Genomic DNA, 23,289 nt, shown 5'->3' with positions numbered 1-23,289 from the left:
TTAAGCTTTCGTGAGGCAAAATAAAATACACTGACCAACTTTAAAATGTACTTCAAACGATCTTGAGTTTATTTTTATATTTCAAACATTTATAAGATGTAATTTTCCAAAATACTTTCAATACTCTATTAACCAGGATGATGAAAAACAGAGCATCATGATTAATCTAATGGGATATCCAATGATCCCATATACCACGTGAATAATCAATTTTCAAATGAGAATACAGCAAATTAGAATTAATACAAATTATACCAAATATAATTTAAAATTTGAGATTCCAAGGTACTTGAGCAGAGCCTAAACTTTGCCTTGGCAAATGATACCATCAGTCTTCAGAAGTCACTGCAGAGCTCTACAGATACTCAGAAAGTACAGGTTACTGGAGGTGGTGGGGAAGAGACTCAGCACTACCCACCATGCCACTGTGGTCTGCACTTGCCTCTAGACCACAGAGCTTGGCAGCTTTACCGCAACATGGAGATCATGCAGCCAAATCTTCTATTTGAAAGATTCAAGACCAAAGCCTGCAGAAATTAATTCTGTGCTTTGTCAAGGGTCACCTAGGTACTGAAGGGCAGTTGGGAATCAGTAAAACAGTTCTTCTGACACTATGGTAATTCTGAATTGGTAGGGTGCTAGTGAACCAAGACTTAATAGTTGTAGAAGTGAGGATTGGTTGTTTCCTCCAACAACTGAAAAGTTTTAGAGATCAAAGATTTTAAAGGACTCAAACAGCACTGTGGCCATTTACCAAATCCCACCTGTACCAGACACTGGGATACAAAGATGAAAAAGACAGTCCTTGGGTTCAAAGAGCCTAAGGTAGAGGAGAAATGTATTTCAATTAACAACACAGCCTGGCAAAGTGAGGAATGCAGTGCTCAGGAAACTCATGAGTGGTAGCTAACAAAGACGAGGGAAATGAAGGAAAGGTCCAGTAAGAGACTGACCCCGAAATCTAGAAGTCTCAGCTGCCCAGTGGGGAAAGGAAGGGGCAGCAGAGTAGGAGCACACTACCTTTGGAGCTTTCCAGTCCTGGTTTCACATAAATAGCTAAATACAATTACAGCACATCTAATTCCTTCATGTGCCCACTAGATTTCCACATGACTCCAAATTAGCTTATGTAGCATCTGGATGAGAAGTAAATTCCTCAAATTTCAACTTGCAGTTTTAGGTTTATTAAAATCCGAATTTTGGCCTGTTGGTAATCTTCGATCCAAAGATCTGACTAAAAATCTATGCTATCTATAAAAGCTCCCTCTTCTATTTTGTAGGCCCCAGGACTTACAGACATGGATTTGGGGGGAAAGTAAAATTTTACTGAGAAGTAAAAATGTGATGACAGTTTGGCGCTCCTCTTCAAAGACATTCCAGGTACTCACATATACTGATAGGTCACTGTAAACCAGCAAGAGGGCTGTAAAGGGTTGATGACAATGCAGTTTATAAGAGTTATGACCCTATCTTCAGAGCCACAAAAAATTGTTAATATATATGATTACAGAAAGCCCAACATGAAGCAAAATCCAAATTTCAGTCCATGAAGAATGAAATCCAAGATTTTTAATAATGACATGAATGGTACACCAAGAGTTTATGTGGGGGAAACAGGTAATGTGATGTTACTATATTCATTGCTGTTTACGTTATTTGTTTTGTTATTACATTAAATGGAAAAACGAGTAGGAGCCTCGGTCTTGGAGCTACTATTACTACTGGCCCTAAAGAAGCAATATTCAGCTCATTCTGTTATAACTAGCTTGACAGGGTCTTAAAAGGCGATCATAGCTAATAGGATTATTTAAAAGGCTATTTCACTTTGATTAGTGATAAGAACTAGAATAATTAAATTTAATATGGAATCCATTTAACTCTAAGCTACTTGGTTCCTGCACTATCATGCGTGTTACATTGTTATCCTTAGCATACCAGGGACTGGTTAGGAGGAGGGCTTTGAAGAACAAGCTTGGAAACCCAGCTCTGCCCCTTACAATAAGGTGAGACATCTCGCCAGTGAAAAAAAAGGCTAACTTCACATCTCGTGAAGCTGTCAAAAGGGTCACTAAGGCAAAGTATATGTAAGTATAAATACTAAATACACCTAACTTAACACTTGACAGTAATTTATAATTGACTATTAAAAATGCAGAGGAAAAAACTGTATAAAAATTAGTTAAGTTCCATAAAAGTCATTTACTTATTTAAAGATTTTATTTATTTGAGAGAGAGAGTACACCCATGCACGCACACAAGTGAGGGTGGGGACAGGCAGATGGAGAGGTAGAGGGAGTGAATCGAAAGTAGACTCCCCACTGAGCACGGAGTCTAGTGTAGAGTTCAATCTCACAACTCTGAGATCGTGATCTGGGCCAAAACCAAGACTTGGACTCTCAACCAACTGGGCCACCCTGGTGGCCTATATATAAGTCATTTAAAACTAATAATTTTGCAGACCAGAAATGATCATGTTGTAAATACCTATGGATCTAACAGACCAAAATATCAATAAAATTTTCATTTTTTCTAGCAGACTTATATACCTATACATTATACTCAAAACTACGTTCTTAGACTTAAGATCCCTTATAGGAGGGCAGCGGGGTGGCTCAGCAGTTTAGCGCCACCTTCAGACCAGGGCCTGATCCTGGAGACCCAGGATCAAGTCCTGCATTGGGCTCCCTGCATGGAGCCTGCTTCTCCTCTGCCTGTGTACCTGCGCCTCTCTCTCTAATGAATAAATAAAATCTTAAAAAAAAAAAAAAAAGATCCCTTAGAGGTAAGGGGGATTAAATTTCAAATGATTCTGCTATAAAGAAAATAAGTAATGGAATCAACAATTGTTCTATATTTGAATACATATACATATAAAAAATATATCTATATTTACCTTTTTAACTTTTATTTGGAGGGCAATCTCTATGTAGAGACTAGCTCTGTTGGTTGACTAGAAAGCTAATGAGGCCAGGAACTTGAATGAAGTGACTTGATACCTAGGCAGGCCAATTAATGTCTCATGGGGAGAAATTCTCTTCTAGATACATAGTAAACTTGCCACCCTAGTTCACTCTTGTGTTAATAAAATGGCGACCAAGTGAAACATGTGACTGGTTTAGTACCAACCTGGAACTATTATTAAGAAACAAACTGTACATCCTTCTAAATTGACTGACAGCACCATGTTGTGTTTCTGAGTGGCAAATCCAGATCTAAAATGCTTGGAAGTGGCCATTTTATTGCTACCACTAACTTTGTATTTATGTTCTCTTCCTTTAGAAAGTTGAAGGCTGGGACGCCTGGGTGGCTCAGTGGTTGAGTGTCTGCCTTTGACTCGGCGCATGATCCTGGAGTTCTGGGATTGAGTCCCACATCAGGCTCCCTGCATGGAACCTGCTTCTCCCTCTGCCTATGTCTCTGCCTCTCTCTGTGTCTCTCATGAACAAATAAAAATCTTTAAGAAAAAAGAAAGTTGAAGGCTCCTGAGTACTTTAAGAAACCAGTTTAGGTAGTGCCTGGGCGGCCCAGTCAGTTAAACGTCTATCTGCCTTCAACTCAGGTGATGATCTCAGGGTCCTGAGACTGAGTCCTGCATCGGGCTCTCAGCGGGGAGTCTGCTTGATTCTCTTGCCCTCCGCCCTTTCACCCGATTTGCACTCTCTTTCAACTAAGTCCAATCTTTTTTAAAAATCCAGTTTAACCTTAATTTACTATTCACAAATCTCACCTCTTCACCCCAGGGCCACAACCTACTTTTTAAATCTCACTGGAATGCCTCTGCTTGCCTGCCTTCCCTCCTCATCTCTGCATCCACACGCCTTTGAACCTCACACAGACCTTATACTCTGACTGATATACAACTATCTTGTGTACTGTCCTTTCTCTTAGCAATCAGTAAGGGTCTTAAGGGTAACTATATGTTTGCATCTTTGTATCCCCTAATACCTAGTCTACTGAATTCAACTAAGAATGGTTCCATCCCACTAAAACATCAAATAATAACCAAAAAAGTGAATGCAGGATTCATGTTCATCTAACTTAAATACTGGGAGGTTATGTTAAAATTTGTGAAAGGATAAATTGAACAAGGGCAAAGAACTTAGAAAACATTAGGCGACATGATAGTATGTCAGACCAGGCCTCCTTTTCAGTGGGGCCCCCTTTACAGCACTAGAAGCAACGGAAATTTTCCATTTTAACTCTTAACTGGCTTGAAATCAGTAATCAAATATAGAAGACCTATACTGACAAAAATATTCTTCCCTTTTTTATTTAAAAACCTCTTTAAATGATTACAAGTATATATATGTATATATATATATATATGACGTATACTCTGAATATTTTATATTGCATTTAAATGGCAGAAATTGAATGCCCCTGTCACAACCTGCTCATTTCCCATTACTAAAAGAATTGCAAAACGAGTAAGTTGGTAACCAAACTTAGAACACTCATACATAAAATCCCAGCAGGCCTCTGTGGACACAAACATACCTTCACAAGAAGCTCAAACTTGACTATTTTGCTTGCTGTAACAACAGCACATGTCTTATTTAGTGATCAGTGAGAAGGATAGATGGAATTTTATTGTGAAAAGCCATGTGGGAATGCCTGACAGCTGTGCAGGAAGAGATTCACAAATCTTTGTGAGAAGACCATCCCAGAGGAAGACCGATTCTGTTTGAAATTTTTCTTTGTGCCATTTGGTTCAAATACATATTGTCTGTGGTGTAACCACTCACATTTGAAGAATGGAGTAACACACTAAAATTATTCATACTTAATGAGTGCTTTTCTAACACAACAATTAGCCTCGAGGAAGAAAGAAATCTTTGGTTGCAGATCTAGAGGTCACAGAGGCCAGGTACTACAAGACTTGAAAGATTCTTCAAATGCTTACATTATCCTTCCGTGTAATAAGATAATATAGCAATGATGGTGTGGTAATAAGGAACTCTAAGAAGTACATTAACTTGCAAATGCCAGTATAGAACACACAAGATCTGTGTGGCACATGAAAAGGTGTCTAAAGAGAGTTAATGTGCCTCAAAGGTTTAATCTCAGAAAGTAACATAAACAATAAAATAATCTAGTTCATGAAACACTTGTAGCTGTGGCAGTCAGCTAGGGGCTCTCTCAAATTTCTTAAAGAAAGCAAAACAACGATGTATCAGGTTAGGTCAAATCAAAAGAAAGATACAAACCCAGTAGATGGCTGTCACTCTCTTAAACAGCACTTTGTTATCTAAGAATTCAGATTCTTCTGTTCTGGGTGAAGAGAACAGTCTTTTCAAAGTAGGTCACTTAAAATAAACTAAAGCAAGAGCAAAAACTGAGGAGCCCTTGACGGTTTAAACTCCAGTAAAGGAATAGGGTTAGGCTACCCTCTAGTGGAAGTTCAAGAGAATTCAATGAACATTTTACCAGTTTTACGATAAAATGCATGGTTATTTCAGAAGGATGTGTACAGAATCCAGTTGACAACATTCCATTTTTTTTTCTCCTTATACACAATCTATGAAAGTTCATAATACTACATTGTTCATCTACTGTTGTAGCTTTGCATTCTACCGATTTTTACAGGACAAGCTAAATTGTGTAACATCCATCCAAACCCTTCTGTCAAAGAACAGTGGTTTAGTTTAAATTTTTTTTTATTTATTTATGATAGTCACAGAGAGAGAGAGGCAGAGACACAGGCAGAGGGAGAAGCAGGCTCCATGCACCGGGAGCCTGATGTGGGACCCGATCCTGGGTCTCCAGGATCGCACCCTGGGCCAAAGGCAGGTGCCAAACCGCTGCGCCACCCAGGGATCCCAAAACAGTGGTTTAATAAATCTGCAAAGGTTAGAGAGACTTCCACTAAAATACCAGCATCTTGATGGCAGGTATCAGGTCTTGTTCAGTGCCAGAGTCTATAGTGCCTGTGGGGCTATGGCACACGGCAGATGTCTTATTAGGTACTAAGCACTGAGCTGAGTGCTATCCTTAAATTTGTCATCTCAACCCTCCAACTACCCTCTGAGGCAGGAACTCTCATTCTCTTTCTATAAAAAAAACAAGCTTGGAGCAGTCAAGAAGCCTGTATGGGGTCTCACAGGAAGTTGTGGAACTGGGATCCAAACCCAGATGTGAGACTTCTCCAGTTCCCAGCGTATCTCCATCATTTCTTTTTTAAACTACCAGTAATTATCTATTACACAGGCGTATATAAGATGAATGGATTGCTCCATTTGAAAAAAAAAATGTAGGGATTATCCAGTCTTACTTCACAATTCCTGAGGGATCGTGTAATTAGGAGTCATATTTATTAAGCCACAGGATAAGCATCATCAAAGGTTCAAATCGCTCACATCGTGTAAGTCCTTTACTCTTTAATAAGGGCAGACACTCCAGAGGGCAGAGCAAGACTAAAAGTAACTCATAGCCCAAAAGATGGAAGAACTGATTGGATATGATATTAGATTTGACAGGGAAAGCACACAAAGTTCAAGGAAGTTAAGGGAATCCTGTGACTATATACAAGTCAGGTACTACCTTCCTAGTTTTTAAGATTTTTCTAATTATTGCTTGACTATTTAAATCTTGTGTGTTACATCAAAGTATTCAGGCATAAGAGATATTTTGAGGCTACTAAATAATAAAAGAATCCAGTAGTATATGAGCAAACATTTAAAAACACTGGTTCCAACATTTGGAATGATACATAAACTCCTTAAAATGAGTTCAGAAAATACTTTAATGATATAGATATATATGTTTATATAACCTATAACCTACCCCACCAAAATTGGCTTTAAAATATTTTCTTATTGTAAAGAATATCAGTATCCATTCCAAGGTGTTTAAGTTGCTTATCTAGAAGTCTCAATTTTAAAACACCTCTCTATGGGGCTTACTCTAAGCCAACAAATACTAGGCCTTTGGATTTCCAGTTCTGACTAGCTATCTCTTCTACAGTTATTCATTACTAAATATAAATATCAGACTAATAACAGCAATATAGTTAAAATCAAAGGCAGCATATATTTCAAATGATAATGGCCATTCAGACTGGCAATATATATAAAAGCAAACCACCTAGACTTTAGAGGTATCTTCTAAGCAAACAGAATTAACTCTTCAAAAAGAGCTCAATACAAGCATACCTTGTTTTATTGTGCTTTGCAGATATGGTTTTTAACAGATTCAAAGTTTGTGGCCAGTCTGCACGGAGCAAGTTTATTGGTGACATTTTTCCCAACAGCATTTGGCTCAGTGAAGGTCTCTGTGTCACATTTTGGTAATTCCTTTTTCTAAAAAAGATATTTATCTATCTATCCATCTATATTTATTTAACTGGGGGGAGAGGGAGCAAGACCAGGGGCAGGGAGAGGCAGAGGGAGAGGGAGAAGCAGACTCCCCACAGAGTAGGGAGCCCGATGCAAGGCTCGATCCCAGGGCCCTGAGATCATGACCTGAGCCAAAGGCATAAGCTTAACCAACGGAGCCACCAGGAGCCCCAACATTTTGGTAATTCTTGCAATATTTCAAACTTTATTATCACTACAGCAATCTTATTACTATACTATCTTACTATTACTATAATACTATTATTATTATTACTACAGTGATCAGTAATCTTTGATGTTACTATTGTCACCATTCTGGGATGCCATGAACGACACCAGTAAAAGTGAGCTTAACTGATGAATACTGTATGTGTTCTGACTGCAATACCAACTGGCCATTCCCCCATCTCTCTCCCTCTCCTGGAGCCTCCCTAGCCCCAGAAACACAATATTGAAATGAGGCCAATTAATAATATACAATGGTCTCCAACTGTTTAAGTGAAAGGAAGAGTCACACATCTCTCACTTTAAATCAAAAGCCAGAAATGATTAAGCTCGGTGAGAAGACATGTTGAAAGCTGAGACAGGTTGAAAGCTAGGCCTCTTGCACCAAGTAGTTAGCCAAGTTGTGAATGTAAAGAGAAAGTTCTTGAAGGAAATGAAAAGCGCTACTGTAATGAACCCATGAATGACAATAAAACAGAACAGGCCTATTGCCAACATGGAGTAAGTTTGAGTGTTCTGGACAGAAAATCAAACCAGCCACAGCATTCCTCAAGCCAAAGCCTAAACCAGAGCCAGGCCATGACTCTCTTCAGTTCTGTGAAGGCTGAGAGGTGAGGAAGCCACAGAAGAAAAAGTCTGAAGCTGGCAAAGGTTGGTTCATGTGGTTTAAGGAAAGTAACCATCTCTGCAGCACAAAGTACAAGGTGAAGGAGCAAATTCTCCAGAAGATCTAGCTAAAAGATTAACAAAGGTGGATGCACTAAACAACAGATTTTCAATGCATATGAATCAGCCTTCTATTGGAAGAATATGCCATCTAGGACTTTGAGAGCTGAAGAGGAGAAGTCAATACTCAACTGACTGTGCCACAGGCTGATGCTCTTGTTAGGGGCTAATGCAGCTGCTGACTTGAAGTTGAAGCCAATGCTCATTTACCATTCTGAAAATCCTAGAGCCCTTAAGAATGATGCTAGATCTACCTTGCCTGTGCTCTGTAAATGCAAAACAAAGCCTGGATGACAACACAACTGTTACAACATGGCTGACTGAATATTTTAAGCCCAGTGTTGAGACCTACTGCTCACTGACCATGCACCTGGTCACCTAAGAGCTCTGATGGAGAAGAACACCGAGATGAATGCTGTTTGCATGCCTGCTAACACAACATCCATTTTGTAGCCCATGGATCAAGCAGTCATTTTAACTTTCAAGTCTTATTATTTATGAAATTCATTTCGTAAGGCTATAGCTACCACAGACACTGATTCCTCTGGTGCATCTGGGAAAAGCAGATTACAAATCTTGCAGAAATAACTCACCATTCTAGATTCCATTAAGAACATTTCTGATTCATGGGAACAGGTCAAAATAGTAATGTGAACAGGAGTTTGGGAGAAGTTGATTCCCACCCTCATGGATGACTTTGAGGGGTTGAAGACGTCAGTGGAGGAAGTCACTGCAGATGTGGTGGAAACAGCTGGAAAATCAGAGTTAGAAGTAGAGCCTGAAGATGGGACAGAATGGCTGCCATCCCATGATCAAACCTCAGGAGGAGATGCTTGTTATGGATGAGCAAAGAAAGTGGTTTCCTGAGATGGGAGCTTCTCCTGGTGATGACCCATGAAGACTGTTGGAATGACAATGAAGGATTTAGAATATTATATAAACTTAGTTGACTAAATAGCAGCAGGGTTTGAGAGGATTGACTCCAATTCTGAAAGAAGTTCTACTATGGATAAAATGTTATCAAACAGCATCACAAGCTACAGAGTAATCATCCATAAAAGTCAGTCAGTTGATTAGGCAAACCTCATTCTTATTTTAAGGGCTTGCCACAGCCACCCCACCTTCAGCAATCGCCACTCTGACCCGTCAGCAGCCAGCAACAACAGAGGCAACACCCTCCACCAGCAGAAAGACTGCAACTCCCTGGAAGCTCAGATGACAGCACTGTTTAGCAATGAAGTCTTTTTTTTTAAAGATTGATTCATTTATTTTAGAGAGATAATGAGTGTGAGAGTACTAGAAGGAAGGGCAGAGGGAATGGGAGAGAAAATCTCAAGTAGACTCCATACCAAGAGTGGGCCTAACTCGGGACTCAATCCCACGACCCTGAGATCCTGACCTGAGCTGAAACCAAGAGTCAAATACCCAACTGACTGTGCCACTCGGGTGCCCCAACAATGAAGTAATTTTTAATTAAGATATACATTATTTTTTAGACATATGTTACTACACACTTAATAGATTACAGTATAATGTAAACATAGCTTTTATATGCACTGGGAAACCAAAAAATTCATTTGACTCACTTTACTGCAATACCTGTTTTATTACAGTGGTCTAGAACCAAATCCACAGTATCTGAGGTATGCCTGTATGTCTTTTTTTTTTTTTTTTGTATATTCTATTTTAAGAAAGACTTATATAAACTGCATTTCCCAAGCAGAATTAACCATGAGAATAATTAGAATTGTAGCAAAATGCATTTGATCAGTAAAGTGGTATCAAAGAACACCCATCAACAAAGTTTACTCCCAGCTAGGGAAAAAAGGGAGGTTTTCCTATCTGCAAAGAAATACATAACCGGCAGCCTGGGTGGTTCAGCCGTTTAACACCACCTTCAGCCCAGGGCCTGATCCTGGAGACCCAGGATCGAGTCCCACATCAGGCTCCCTCCATGGAGCCTGCTTCTCCCTCTGCCTGTGTCTCCTCTCTCTCTCTCTCTCTCTCTCTCTCTCTCTCATAAATAAATAAAATCTTAAAAAAAAAAGAAAGAAAGATACACAACCAATTTAAAGCAAATGACTCACAGATGCAGGAAGGTAAGCCAAAAGAAAGTGGCTAAATGAAAATCCCAAAGGTCTTAGAGGCTCTCTTGTTAGCGATCAAAGGCTTGAAAAGATCATTAGTATGCCCACAAAAGGGAAGTGAGGCAGAGGGCAACCACAGCTATTTCACATTTCTCTTAACATCCAGAATCTCCCAGAATCTCTTTTTCATGCCCCACCCTCCAGAATAACAAAATACCAACACCAGAAGATGCTTTTAATAGGCAGGGCTTTAAGAATATAGTTCATGAGGGGCTCCTGGAGGGCTCAGTCAGTTAAGTGTCCGACTCTTGATTTAGGCTCAGGTCATGATCTCAGTGTCCTAAGATGGAGGCCGGTGTCAGGCTCCACACTCAGTGTGGAGTCTGCTTGAGAGGCCCTCTCCCTCTCCCTCTGCCCCTTCCACTCGTGCTCTAAAATAAATTTAAAAAAATTTTTTTAGGGGATCCCTGGGTGGCTCAGCGGTTTAGCGCCTGCCTTTGGCCCAGGGCGCGATCCTGGAGTCCCGGGATCGAGTCCCACGTTGGGCTCCCGGCATGGAGCCTGCTTCTCCCTCCTCCTGTGTCTCTGCCTCTCTCTCTCTCTATGTCTATCATAAATAAATAAAATAAATCTTTAAAAAATATATATTTTTTTTTTTAAAAAAAGAATACACAAGGAGAGCCTGGGTGGCACAGTTGGTTAAACGTCTGACACTGGGTTTTGGCTTGGGTGGTGATCTCAGGGTCATGAGTTCGAGCCCTACACTGGGCTCCCAGCTCAGCACAGAGTATCAATCTGCCTCTACCTCTCCTGCTCAGGCATGCTCCCTCTTTCAAATAAATAATAAAATAAAATTTTTTAAAAAAAGAGCATATAGCTGTCATCCTGTCTCATCCCCCACTGAGACTGGGATCCTGAATCCACATCTTATTAACTGTGTGGCCCTGAGCAAATCATAGTCTCTCCAAGCCTTACTTTCCTTAGCTGTAAAATGGGATAATAATAGCTACGTTTAAAGGATTAAAGGATTAAAGATGATTTTTGAGGATTAAAGATAATGTTTGTAATAATTAAAGATAATGTTTGTCAGCACCTGACAGTCTCTGACATATAAGACGTGTTTTAAATGTTAGCTACTGTTATCACCAACAGCATTCCAAATACCTCTCAGGTCCATTTCATCCACACACAAAAAAAATGTTTTATGATTTACTAATTACTGGCTTTATAAATCATTTTTGTTTTGCTTAAAAAGGGTAGTATTAAAAAATAAGAAGAGATGATAGGGGATCCATAGCTTCTTACCTATATGACTGGATCAGTTTACCAGCCCAGAAAGTTTATCTCCCATGTATCTCTTACCACTTACACTTAAGTAAGATCTTAAGTTTGTTTAGTCAGAAAAGAGTGAGCCACAATATTGTCCTCTCATGTGGTGCTATCAAACATGAAAGGTAATCTTTTGACTATAAACCCAAGAAATAAAGAATATCAGCATAATTCAATCCAATTAAACAACAATAATAGGGCAGCACAGTGCAGGTGGCTCAGCAGTTTAGCGCCACCTTCAGTCCAGGGCATGATCCTAGAGACCCAGGATCAAGTCCCTTGGTTGGGCTCCCTGCATGGAGCCTTGCTTCTCCTTCTGCCTGTGTCTCTGCCTCTCTGTCTGTCTCTGTCTCTCATGAGTAAATAAATGAAATCTTAAAAAAAAAAAAAAAAAAAAAAAAATATATATATATATATATATATATATATATATATATATATATATATATGAACTTCCACAGTTATAAATTTAGCCAAACAGGCACTCATTTACCTGGATTTGTTTCATCTCTCAAGAGTTCAAGGAAGGGAAAAAAACCCCATTTCAAGATATGAAGCTCTAAGCAAACCTAATTTTTAAAGCAATTAACTTCCAGAGTACATTCTACAACCAGAACAAAGTCACTATAACCCCTTTTTATTTATTTGTACCATTTTTTTTTTTTTCTTAAAGTAGACTCACAACCCTGAGATCAAGACCTCGGCTGAAAACAAGAGTCGGATGCTTAACAGACTTAGCCACCCAGGCGCCCCTATATATTTATACTTTGAAACTGAGATCTAATGTCATACGCATAACCCTGAGTCACTCTAAGAATCAACAAATTATGTTTCCTGAGCTGAAACTGTTAGTGGTATATTTTAGAAATAATTTCTACACTTTAAAACTATTTCCTGTCCAATCCTCTATTAATCAGAACATGAAATTAACCCTAAGTCACTCTTTCCCAAAAAATCATATTAACCAAGAATTTAATGTATTCTTAAAGGGCTTTCAATTTCTATCCAGTCCTGTCCAAAATTATTCTCATTCCTAAAAGTAATGTACGGATAAAACTTACTCAGATTTGCTGTCATGGATTCTAAATCTGCTAATAAGCCTGGAAGCTGTTGGAGCTGCTCCTGTAACTCGACTAGGCTTGTCCTCTTCTTCTCCCAGTGTGCTGAAAGCATAACCACCTCGCTGTCCACCAGCTGCAACACAGAGGAGCAAGGGTAAAGTAAAAGACTTCAGGCGTGAGGAAATGACAGTCAGCATAATGTGAGTTACTCACTGTTATCTTTTAAACTCCTCTACTGAGTATCCACAACAGGACCCTCTAAAGAAAACTGGAACTGTCTTCTTTCTTAGAAAATCACCAACTTAACAGTCAGTGCAGAAAACCTCAAATTACTGCTTGTCTCTGCATCTTAACCCCAGGGAGGAGAAAGTTCAGAGATGACCTTAGAAATCACTTCTAAGTATACCCTGTTTCTAAGTAAACCATGTGTTTGAAAACCCAAATCTAGAAAAAATACATCAAAAACCCAACATGAACAACCAAAAAGAAAACAAAAACAACCCAAACCACAATTACCAGGTAATTACTTGCTTTACAAAAGGAATTTTTTTAACAGAAAAGTTACTGACTGCATTTAGAATATATATGATTCAATTTATAAACAGGAACACACTGCATAAAGGAAGGTAAATAGTACTTGTATGGGAAGGACTTGAAGCAAGTGATGGATTCCAGAAAACAGGAGAAAAGCATTTATGTTCACAAAGAAGGAATTCAGATGTAAAGGGCTCCTCATAGCAGGGCTGTGGCATACTGGACTGGCCTGAAAGAATTCTAACTTCTTTCACTGCAGACTGTGAAGAAAAAGACAGACACCAGATTCTCCCAGACAATTCTGTTTGGGTCTTAACACGGTGGGAGGGAAAAGGCTTAGAATAAGATTTAGAAGGAGCATGGAAAGGTCAGCTTTTGAAAACACCACCAAAGATAAGCAAGAATTGTGAAAGATAACCACTGTGGTACAGTAAATACTACAAAGACTGTAAAGTTTATTATATAATAGAAGAAACTGCATTTGAATGTTAGCTGTAAATGAGAGTTTGCAGTTAAGAAAAAGGCAATTTACACATCTCAAGATTAAGATTTTTCAGGAGTTAGAACATGAATATGACGAATTCTTTAAGACTTTTTTTAAAAAAGATTTCATTTATGAGAGAGAGAGAAGAGTGTGAGAGAGAATGCACATGTACATGCAAGAATGGGGGGCAGGCAGAGGGACAAGCAGACTCCCTGCTGCGTGCAGAGAGCCCACACAGGGCTTGATCCCAGGACCCTGAGATCCTGATCTGAGCTGAAATCAAGAGTCAGATGTGTCACCAACTGAGGTATGCAGGGGCCCCTGAATACCACAAATTTGCACTGCATCTCACTAAAGTGACAAAGAACTTTAGAGAAATAAAAATATAAAAAATTAGATGTAAAATGATTTGTATGTGGTACTAGACTGCTTTGGTTTCTACATTTTTACAATCTAGAAATTCCCAACACAGAAACAAAAGAACTAAGCTCTGATAGAGAGGTTAAAAGCCACCTGGATTCCTTACCTTGTCCCCACTGCTTTCCAGCCCACCCTGGAGAGAAGACCATATCACCTCTCCTGGACAAGTCTCCACTGAGCTGGAGAGGTGACACCAAGCTTTACTCAAGCTGCACTGCTCATTAATTTTGTATGCTTAAAAATGTCTATGGCCAACCAAGTTTTATAAAGATCCCTAGGAGTAGTTTAAGAATGCTTAGCAATGCTAATTTATCTAGCTGTGATGAATAATAAGGAAACTAAGGCTTGAAACAAGGATCTATATTCATAAAATTCATCTGTACAAACTTCTACTGACCACCCCACCCTGTCTGCCAGGCATTGTTCATGCTATAGAGATGGAATGGTGACTGAAACAAAACACATCTTGCCCACTTGGTGCTTATATCTTGGCAGCAGGTCTCCCAAATTCTCTTAGCTTCTGTTTTTAAACTCTAGAAAAGATAATTCCTATATCACAGGGCTGACTTGAGGATAATATATTTTTCCTGGTATATGTTTTTTTATAGTCTGTTAAATCTTAACTACCCTAATTAGGTTAATTTGAAAAATCGAGTTTTTGATTTAACCATTTTTTACTGAAAACTAAAGTGCAACATAAATATTAAACCTACAATCTAGTTCATGACTTCCACAAAATTGAAAATTATATTCTCTTTTTTTTTTTTTTTTTTAATTTTTTATTTATTTATGATAGTCACAGAGAGAGAGAGAGAGGCAGAGACACAGGCGGAGGGAGAAGCAGGCTCCATGCACCGGGAGCCTGATGTGGGATTCGATCCCGGGTCTCCAGGATCGCGCCCTGGGCCAAAGGCAGGCGCCAAACCGCTGCGCCACCCAGGGATCCCGAAAATTATATTCTCAATACAGGATGGAAGCAGCATATGTAGAAAAAATATAAGAATATACTAAAATGCCATTTTAAAAGAATGAGAGATTGAATGGATTCTCAGAAATTGTTATCAATGATTAGCCAATACTACTAAAAACATTTTGAGCATTTTCTATGTGCCAAGCCCCGTGCTAAGCAATTTATGTGTATTATCTCATTTAGGCCACAGAGCAACCTTATAAACTAAACACTTTTACCACTTCTATTCTACAGATGAAGACTCTATGGTGTAATGAAGTTATGTCGCTTTCCCAAGGGCCACAGCAGACTTGAGACGGATCCCATGAATTTGACACTCGAGCCCAGGCCCTCGATCATGTTCTAGGGACTGTGCTATAGGGGTGTATGAAAGGAAGAAATAAAAAGCTAGCAGAAGAAAACACTCTAAAAAACTGTATTTAAACTTTACTTAATAAGAAACAATCTATCACAACAAGGCCAATTTTTCTGCCTCTAAATAAATAATTCTGAATAAAGCCGGGTCAAACACCATTATTTCATTTTTAAGCAGTAAGACAAACCCACAGTGCTTCAGACCAAAATTCCTTCTGGTGGACACTGAATTAGGGGCATGAAGACACAAGGAGGATACCAATGACTTATAAGACAGCTAATAATGGGACCCTACTGTATATGAAACTCAACACGTCAGTGCTTTGAGGGTACATAACTTCATGCGATGTCCAAACAATTTCATTTGGTAAGCAGGGTAAGTGGTGTTATGGCATTTTACAGATGAGATGACTAACAACAGAGAAAATAAAGTACATGCCCAAGGTCAAATGTACTAGTGCAGAAACTAGGATTTCCAACACACAGTTCAGTGAACTTTCTACCACAGCCAGAGGAGAGCAATGGTGGAACAGAAAGACAGTGAAGCATGTCTCATTTAACCAGTTTACACTTCAAAGTATTAACCCATGAATCTTAAGAGTTCAATTCTAAGGCAAGCAAATATTTCACAATAATAGTAATTAAAGCAAATAATGTACTGGAAGCCTAACTTTTAAAAACTGTTCTCAGTTGGGCAGCCCGGGTGGCTCAGCGGTTTAGCGCCAGGTTTGGTCCAGGGCATGATCCTGGAAACCGGGGATCGAATCCCAGTTAGGCTCCCGGGATGGAGCCTGTTTCTCCCTCTGCCTGTGTCTCTGCCTCTCTCTCTCTGTGTCTCTCATGAATAAATAAAATCTTAAAAACAAAACAAAAAACCTGCCTTCAGAGTCTAACCCCTAAAGTCATTATTAACTATTTGTTTATATGTTGCTAGGGAGGAGAAAAAAAAATCAAAGAACTTATAAAAAAAATTGTAGAAAAAACTTAAAAGTTACTATTGATCACAACTGTTCATTTTCTAAAATACCATCTGAATTTTAAGACTAGGTAGTAAGACTTAGCTTTAAAGTAGATGAGTATAAAATAATTTGTCAAAAAAGAACAAAAGGTTCTTAAGTATATTTGCCCTGGCAGGTTGTTTGGTTAAAGGCCACCAAAGACAACACGAGCACAGTCTGACAAAATTAATTCACCACAGGTTTAACACTATGTATATTAAAGACATACATTTTATTTTTTTAAAGACATACATTTTAAATATTTATGTATATCTCAATAATACATCAGAACACTTTAAAATAAATTTTCATTTTTTTAAAGATTTGTGAGACTCTGGAAGAAATGGATGCATTCCTAGAAATATATAAACTACCAAAACTAAAATAGAAATAGAAAAAAACAGATCCATAACCAGCAAGGAAATTGAAACAGTAATCAAAAATCTCCCAACAAACAAGAGTCCAGGCAGATGGCTTCCCAAAGGAGCTCTACCAAACATTTAAAAAAGAATTAATACCTATTCTTCTGAAGTTGTTTTAAAAAATGGAAGGAAAACTTCCAAACTCTTTCTATGAGGCCAGCATTATCTTGATCCCCAAACCAGGCAAAGACCTCCCCACCAAAAAGGAGAATTACAGACCAAAATCCTTGGTGAATATGGATGCAAAAATTCTAAAGATACTAGCCAATAGAATCCAATAGCATATTAAAAAGATTATTCACCACAACCAAGTGGAATTTATCCCTGGGTTGCAAGGGTGGTTCAACATCCGCAAATCAACCAATGTGATTCACTACGTTAATGAAAGAAAAGACGAGAACCATATGATCCTCTCAATAGATCCAGAAAAAGCACTGGACAAAGCATAGCATCCTTTCTTGATTAAAATTCTCCATAGTGTAGGGATAAAGGGAACATACCTCAATATCATGAAAGCCATATATGAAAAGCCCACAGCAAATAATCATTTTCAACAGGTTAAAAAAACAGAGCTTTTCCCCTAAGGTCAGGAACATGACAGGAATGTCCACTCTCACCACTGTTGTTCAACACTGCACTACAAGTCCTAGCCTCAGCAATCAGACAACAAAAAGAAATAAAAGGCATCCAAATCAGCAAAGTAGTCAAATGCTCAGTCTACCCAGATGACATGATATTCTAAGTGGAAACCCAAAAGATTCCACCCCCAAATTCCTAAAACTCATACAGGAATTCACCAAAGTGGCAGAATGTGAAATCAACTGCATTTCTACATACTAACAATGAGAAAGAAAAAAGAGAAATTAAGGAATCAAACCCACTTACAATCACACCAAAAACCATAAGATACCTAGGGATAAACCTAACCAAAGAGGCAAAGGATCTCTGAAAATTACAGAACACTCATGAAAAAAATTGAGAAAGACACAAAATGAAAAAAAATGTTCCACGTTCATGGATTGGAAAAACAAATTACTAAAATGTCCATGCTACCTAGAGCAATCTATACATTTAATGCAATCCCTATCAAAATACCATCAACATTTTTCACAGAACTGGAACAAATAACCCTAAAATGTGTACCAGAAAAGACCCCAAATAACCAAAGGAATATTGAAAAAGAAAACCAAAGCTGGTGGCATCACAATGCCGGACTTCAAGCTCTATTATAAAGCGGTGATCATCAAGACAGTATGGTACTTGATGACACACAGATCAATGGATCAGAATGCAGAACCCAGAAATGGATGCTCAACCTTATGCCAACTAATCATCGACAAAATAGGAAAGAAATCCAATGGAAAAAAAGATAATCTTTTCAACAAATGGTGTTGGGAAAATGGGACAGCCACATACAGAAGAATGAAACTGGACTATTTTCTTACATCATACACAAAGATAAACTCAAAACGGATGAAAGACCTACACATTGAGACAGGAATCCATCAAAATCCTAGAGGAGAACACAGGCAGCAGCCTCTGTGACCTCGGCTGCAGCAACTTCTTGCCAAACACATCTCCAAAAAGAAAACAAAGGCAAGAATGAATTACTGGGACTTCATCAAGATAAGTTTCTGCACAGCAAAGGAAACAGTTGATAAAACCAAAAGACAACCAACAGAACAGGAGAAAATATTTGTAAATGATAAATCAGATAAAGGGCTAGTATCCAAAATCTATAAAGAACTTATCAAACTTGACACCCAAAGAATAATCCAATCAAGAAATGGGCAGAAGACATAAACAGACATTTCTCCAAAGGCTCACACATGGCAAACAGACACATGAAAAGATGCTCATCACTCAGTATTAGAGAAATACAAATCAAAACCACAATGAGATACCACCTCACGCTAGTCAAAATGGCTAAAATTAACAAGTCAGGAAACGACAGCTATCAGAAAGGATATGGAGAAAGGGGAACCCTCTTACATTGTTGGTAGGAATGCAGGCTGGTACAGTCACTCTGTAAAACAGTATGGGGGTTCCTCAAAAATAGAGCTACCCTATGATCCAGTAATTGCACTACTAGGTATTTACCCCATACATACAAATGTAGTGATCCAAAGGGGCACCTGCACCCCAATGTTTATAGCAGCAATGTCCACAATAGCCAAACTATGGAAAGAGCCCAGATGTCCACTGATAAATGAATGGATAAAGATGTGGTACACACACACACACACACACACACACACAAATGGAATATTATTCAGCCATCAAAAAAAAGAAATCTTGCCATTTACAAAGAGGTGAATAGAACTAGAGGGTATCATACTAAGTGAAATAAATCAGAGAAAGACAATTATCACACAATTTCACTCATATGTGGAGTTTAGGAAACAAAATACAGGAGCAGAGGAGAAGGGAGGAAAAAATACAACGAAATCAGAGAGAAGGAGACCAACCATTAGAGACTCTTAATCATAGGAAACAAACTGAGGGTCACTGGAGGTGTTGGGGGGATGGGGTAACTGGGTATGGGCAATGAGGGCACATGATGTAATGAGCACTGGGTGTTATATACACCTGATGAATCAGCTGATGAATCGCTTCACTCTACCTCTAAAACTAACAGTACACTATATGTTAATTGAATTTAAATTAAAAAATAAAAATAAAAGATAAGATTTGCAAGAGAGAGTGTAAGTAAGTGCATGAGCATGCTCAAGCCACCACATGCGTGTGGGGGAGAGGGGCAGAAGGAGGAGAGAGTCTTAAGTAGATTTCATGCTGTGTGTGGAGCCCAAGGCAGGGCTGGACATCAGGACCCTGAGATCACAACCTGAGCCAAAACCAAGAGTCGGACACTTAACGAACTGTGCCACCCAGGTATACCTAAATTTTCATTTTTAAAGTTGAGTACTGTATTTCTGGAAAGCAACAGAGGCACTTCTGATCAGATGTGGGTCTTAAAATAACTCTATGAATAAATTTAAGCTCCCCAAGTAGCATAAATCCAACAACATATCTTATAGGAAATTCTCCTATATATTATAGAATACTTCTTACAAACAAAAGACTTATTTGTGAAAGCTCCTCTACAGGATACGGTCTTTACTGAACACCGTGGGACTCACGATGCTGATTCACATAGATGCAGTTCAGTAATTTTCACTGCTGTATGGTATCTGATTTTATGAATTTATTCTGTAGATGGACTGTGTGACTGCCTAAAGTTTCAAAAAACCTGCTCAAACATTCTGGGACAAATCTCCTGGTGCACACGTGTAAGTTTCACAAATGAGTTACAGGTGCATCTGAGGTACCGCTCTCATCTCAGAATGGCTCAATAGGACTTGGGGTAGTCAGACCTCCCCCAGCCTAGCTACCTCTGACTTCAAGTAGCCTCATCTATTTACTATGTAATAAGTACCATGCCGGCATTATCAGAGGAAATATGTGCCACACCAGCATTATCAGAGGAAAGCCTGAGATGCAACGCTCTAGAGACAGCCCCAGGAGGAGAACTGTTGGAGAGAGATCTCAACCTCAACACCTGCATAATGCCAGTGTGCGTTTTCTAATGCGATTGTGGAAATGGCCTTATGTTCCCTGGTTCTAGCTGCTCCTCATCACATTTCTTCCAAGGAAAAAACCAAAATTGTCCTCTGCTCATAACGACCATCTGCATAGAAGCTTGAGGCTTAAGTTTCTGATAATCCAACGAGTATAAATTTGTGGTTTCAACTTGTATTTCTTTGATTACTAATCACCTTGAAACACACTTTCATATGCTTATTGGCCACTCCTGTATTTTCTTCTATAAAATGCCTGGCCATATCTTTTGCTCACTTTCATATCGGGTAAGTTATTGCCCTCTTTTTATTGGTTTGTATATGCTGTTCAGATTTTCTGAACATTTGTGTCCTCTGTTTTATTAACTGCTTAACTTTTTCATGGTGTTAACAAACAAGCTCTGAAAACAACTGTTAGCATTTTTGATTGGTGCTTTTTATACTTCCGTAAATCTTTCTCTACCCTCAGGTCTTAAAGGTCTTCCACTGTTTCCCAAAAGATGTAATTTCTCTTTCACATTCAACTCTGATGGAGCCAAAATTTGAATGAAGGTCTTTATCTGTTACTCAACATTATACTGAAAATTCTACCCAGTGTAAAAAGATACAAAGAAATGGAAGTTGTACACATTAGGAGGAAAGAAACAAATCCTACCATTTATACAAATGAATTCCCATGCCCAAATACAAGTTATTAGAAAAGAGGACTTAGCAAGATGTTTGAATATGCAATCAATGCACTACAAGTCAAATACTGCAGGTTTTGACAGATATCAGGACAAACAGGTCTTCTACAAAAACCTGCTAAATCATTTTACCCTTACTAGATGCTTAATTTTATTGAATTTTACATTTGATTGTATTATATTGTACAATCATTCATTGTATTTTCTGCATCTGATGATCATATATTTTTCTCCTTTAATACATAAACGTGGTCAACTGCATTTAAAAGAGCTCTAATGTTGGGGCAGCTCAGTCACAGCGTAGTGTCCAACTCTTGATTTTGGCTCAGGTCATGATCTCATGGTAGTGAGATTGAGTCCCAAGTCAGGCTCCATGCTGGGTGTGGAGCCTAAGACTCCTTCCCTCCCTCTGCCCCTCTTCTCCACTACTCTCTTTTTCTCTCTCTCAAGGGGGGAAAAAAAAGATCTCTAATGTCAGTCTTTTATTCCTGGAATAAACCTGGTATATAGTATTTTGTTTTTCATGTGCTGCTGTGTTTGGTTTGCCACACAACCACACACTGAGGAATGCCTTCTGTCTTCTAGCACTCACAGGACATATACGTAACAATACAAAGTTCTGGCTACCACTTATAATAAGAAAACTTTATATTTAAGATTGATACACATTCTAAAGCAATGTGTGAGAAGATTCTTAAATTATATTATAACAATTGTCAGCATATCACAATCACAAGACAGCGTGAGGAGTACACCCATAAAGGAGATGCAGGCCTTGTTTATTGCCAGTACATATTACTGTACATAAGCAACTGTTTAATGAGTATGTTCATGGTTTGGTAATCAGAAAACTATGCCTTAAGCACTTTACATCTGAACAGATTGCTAACCTCGTGTAGACATTTTGCTGGTTTTAAATATATTTAAGCAAGCTGGTTGAAGGTTTGGGGTTGACATGTAACACATTATAACTTTTCCAATTTCGAATATGGGAAACAGGCTCCTTGATCGAGTTTTTGCATAGAACATCTGATTTCCAGAAACTGAAGTTAAGTGAGAGATGACGATTTTATTTTGTTTATAATTTCTATATTTATATTCATGAATGAGACTAGACTTCAATGTCACTTTCTCATACTTCCCTTGTTGGGTTTCAGTATCAAAGCTCCCCTAATCTCATAAAATAAGCTCGTCACAGTTTCCACTTTTTTCATTTGCTGCCAGAATTTGTCTAACACTGAAATGGTAGATTCCAGAAGTTTGATAGTAATCTAACTCTGCGGGCCGTTGCTTCCTTAGCAGAATTTTTAATCACTAACACAATTTATTTAATGACCTTAATACTACTTAGGATTAGAACTGCTTCTAAAATTGATTTTGGGAAAAATTTCTAGGATTTTTGCATTTCATCTAACTTTTCAAGTTTGTCAGAATTGTTTATAAACTCTTAAGCTTCTCAATCTCTGCAATAACTGGTTATATTCCCCTTTTTTTTTATTCCCTTCTATTCTTAAAATTGTTTCTTGATCAATATCACCAGAGACTTAGCTACTGTATTAGTCTTCTCTAAGACCTGTTTAATGAGTATGTTCATTAATGAGTATGGCTCAGTTGGGAGAGCATGTAACTCTTGATCTTGGGGTGTGAGTTCAAGCCCCATGGTAGGCATAGAGATTACTAAAAAATAAATAAAACTTTAAAAACCCAGAATACTTCACTTTGTTTAGCTTCTACTGTAATTTTATATTCTATTTCATTTACTTTATCATCTTTCATTCTTTAAGGTTTATTCTGTTCTCTTTCCAAATACTTGTTAGATTAGCTCACTCTCCATCTTTTTCCTCTATAAAACGTCCCTCTAAGTCCCTCTAAGTGACTTGAGAAAATTCAACAGTTCATATGTATATTTTAAATTTTCAATGCTTTCCTTCTTTGAATCATAAATACTCATAATATTTTTTACTTCCAAATACATGGAATTTTCAAAATTGTTTTCTCTTACTTACAGCTTCATTTGCAGTGAGATCAGAGAATATTCTGTATGACTTCATTTATATGAAACTTGGTGAGGATTGCTTTAT

The 23,289-nt window shown here is 38.3% G+C and overlaps 1 protein-coding gene across 3 annotated transcripts in view; it reads right to left on the bottom strand.

Annotated features, from left to right (window-relative positions):
- The window catches only part of DTNBP1 (dystrobrevin binding protein 1), a 127,538-nt gene that overhangs the window by 81,742 nt on the left and 22,507 nt on the right, over positions 1-23,289 (bottom strand). For all 3 annotated transcript variants that reach the window (XM_072729085.1, XM_072729086.1, XM_072729087.1), the window contains one exon: positions 12,763-12,895. In XM_072729085.1, coding sequence (XP_072585186.1) covers positions 12,763-12,895 — 133 coding nt within the window. The remainder of the gene's footprint in view (positions 1-12,762; positions 12,896-23,289) is intronic.

Source organism: Vulpes vulpes, chromosome 12 (genome assembly GCF_048418805.1).
Source record: "Vulpes vulpes isolate BD-2025 chromosome 12, VulVul3, whole genome shotgun sequence".
In the NCBI taxonomy this organism is placed as follows: Eukaryota; Metazoa; Chordata; class Mammalia; order Carnivora; family Canidae; genus Vulpes; species Vulpes vulpes.
Note: the sequence above shows the minus strand (reverse complement) of the source record. Positions and strands in the feature narration are given on the sequence as shown.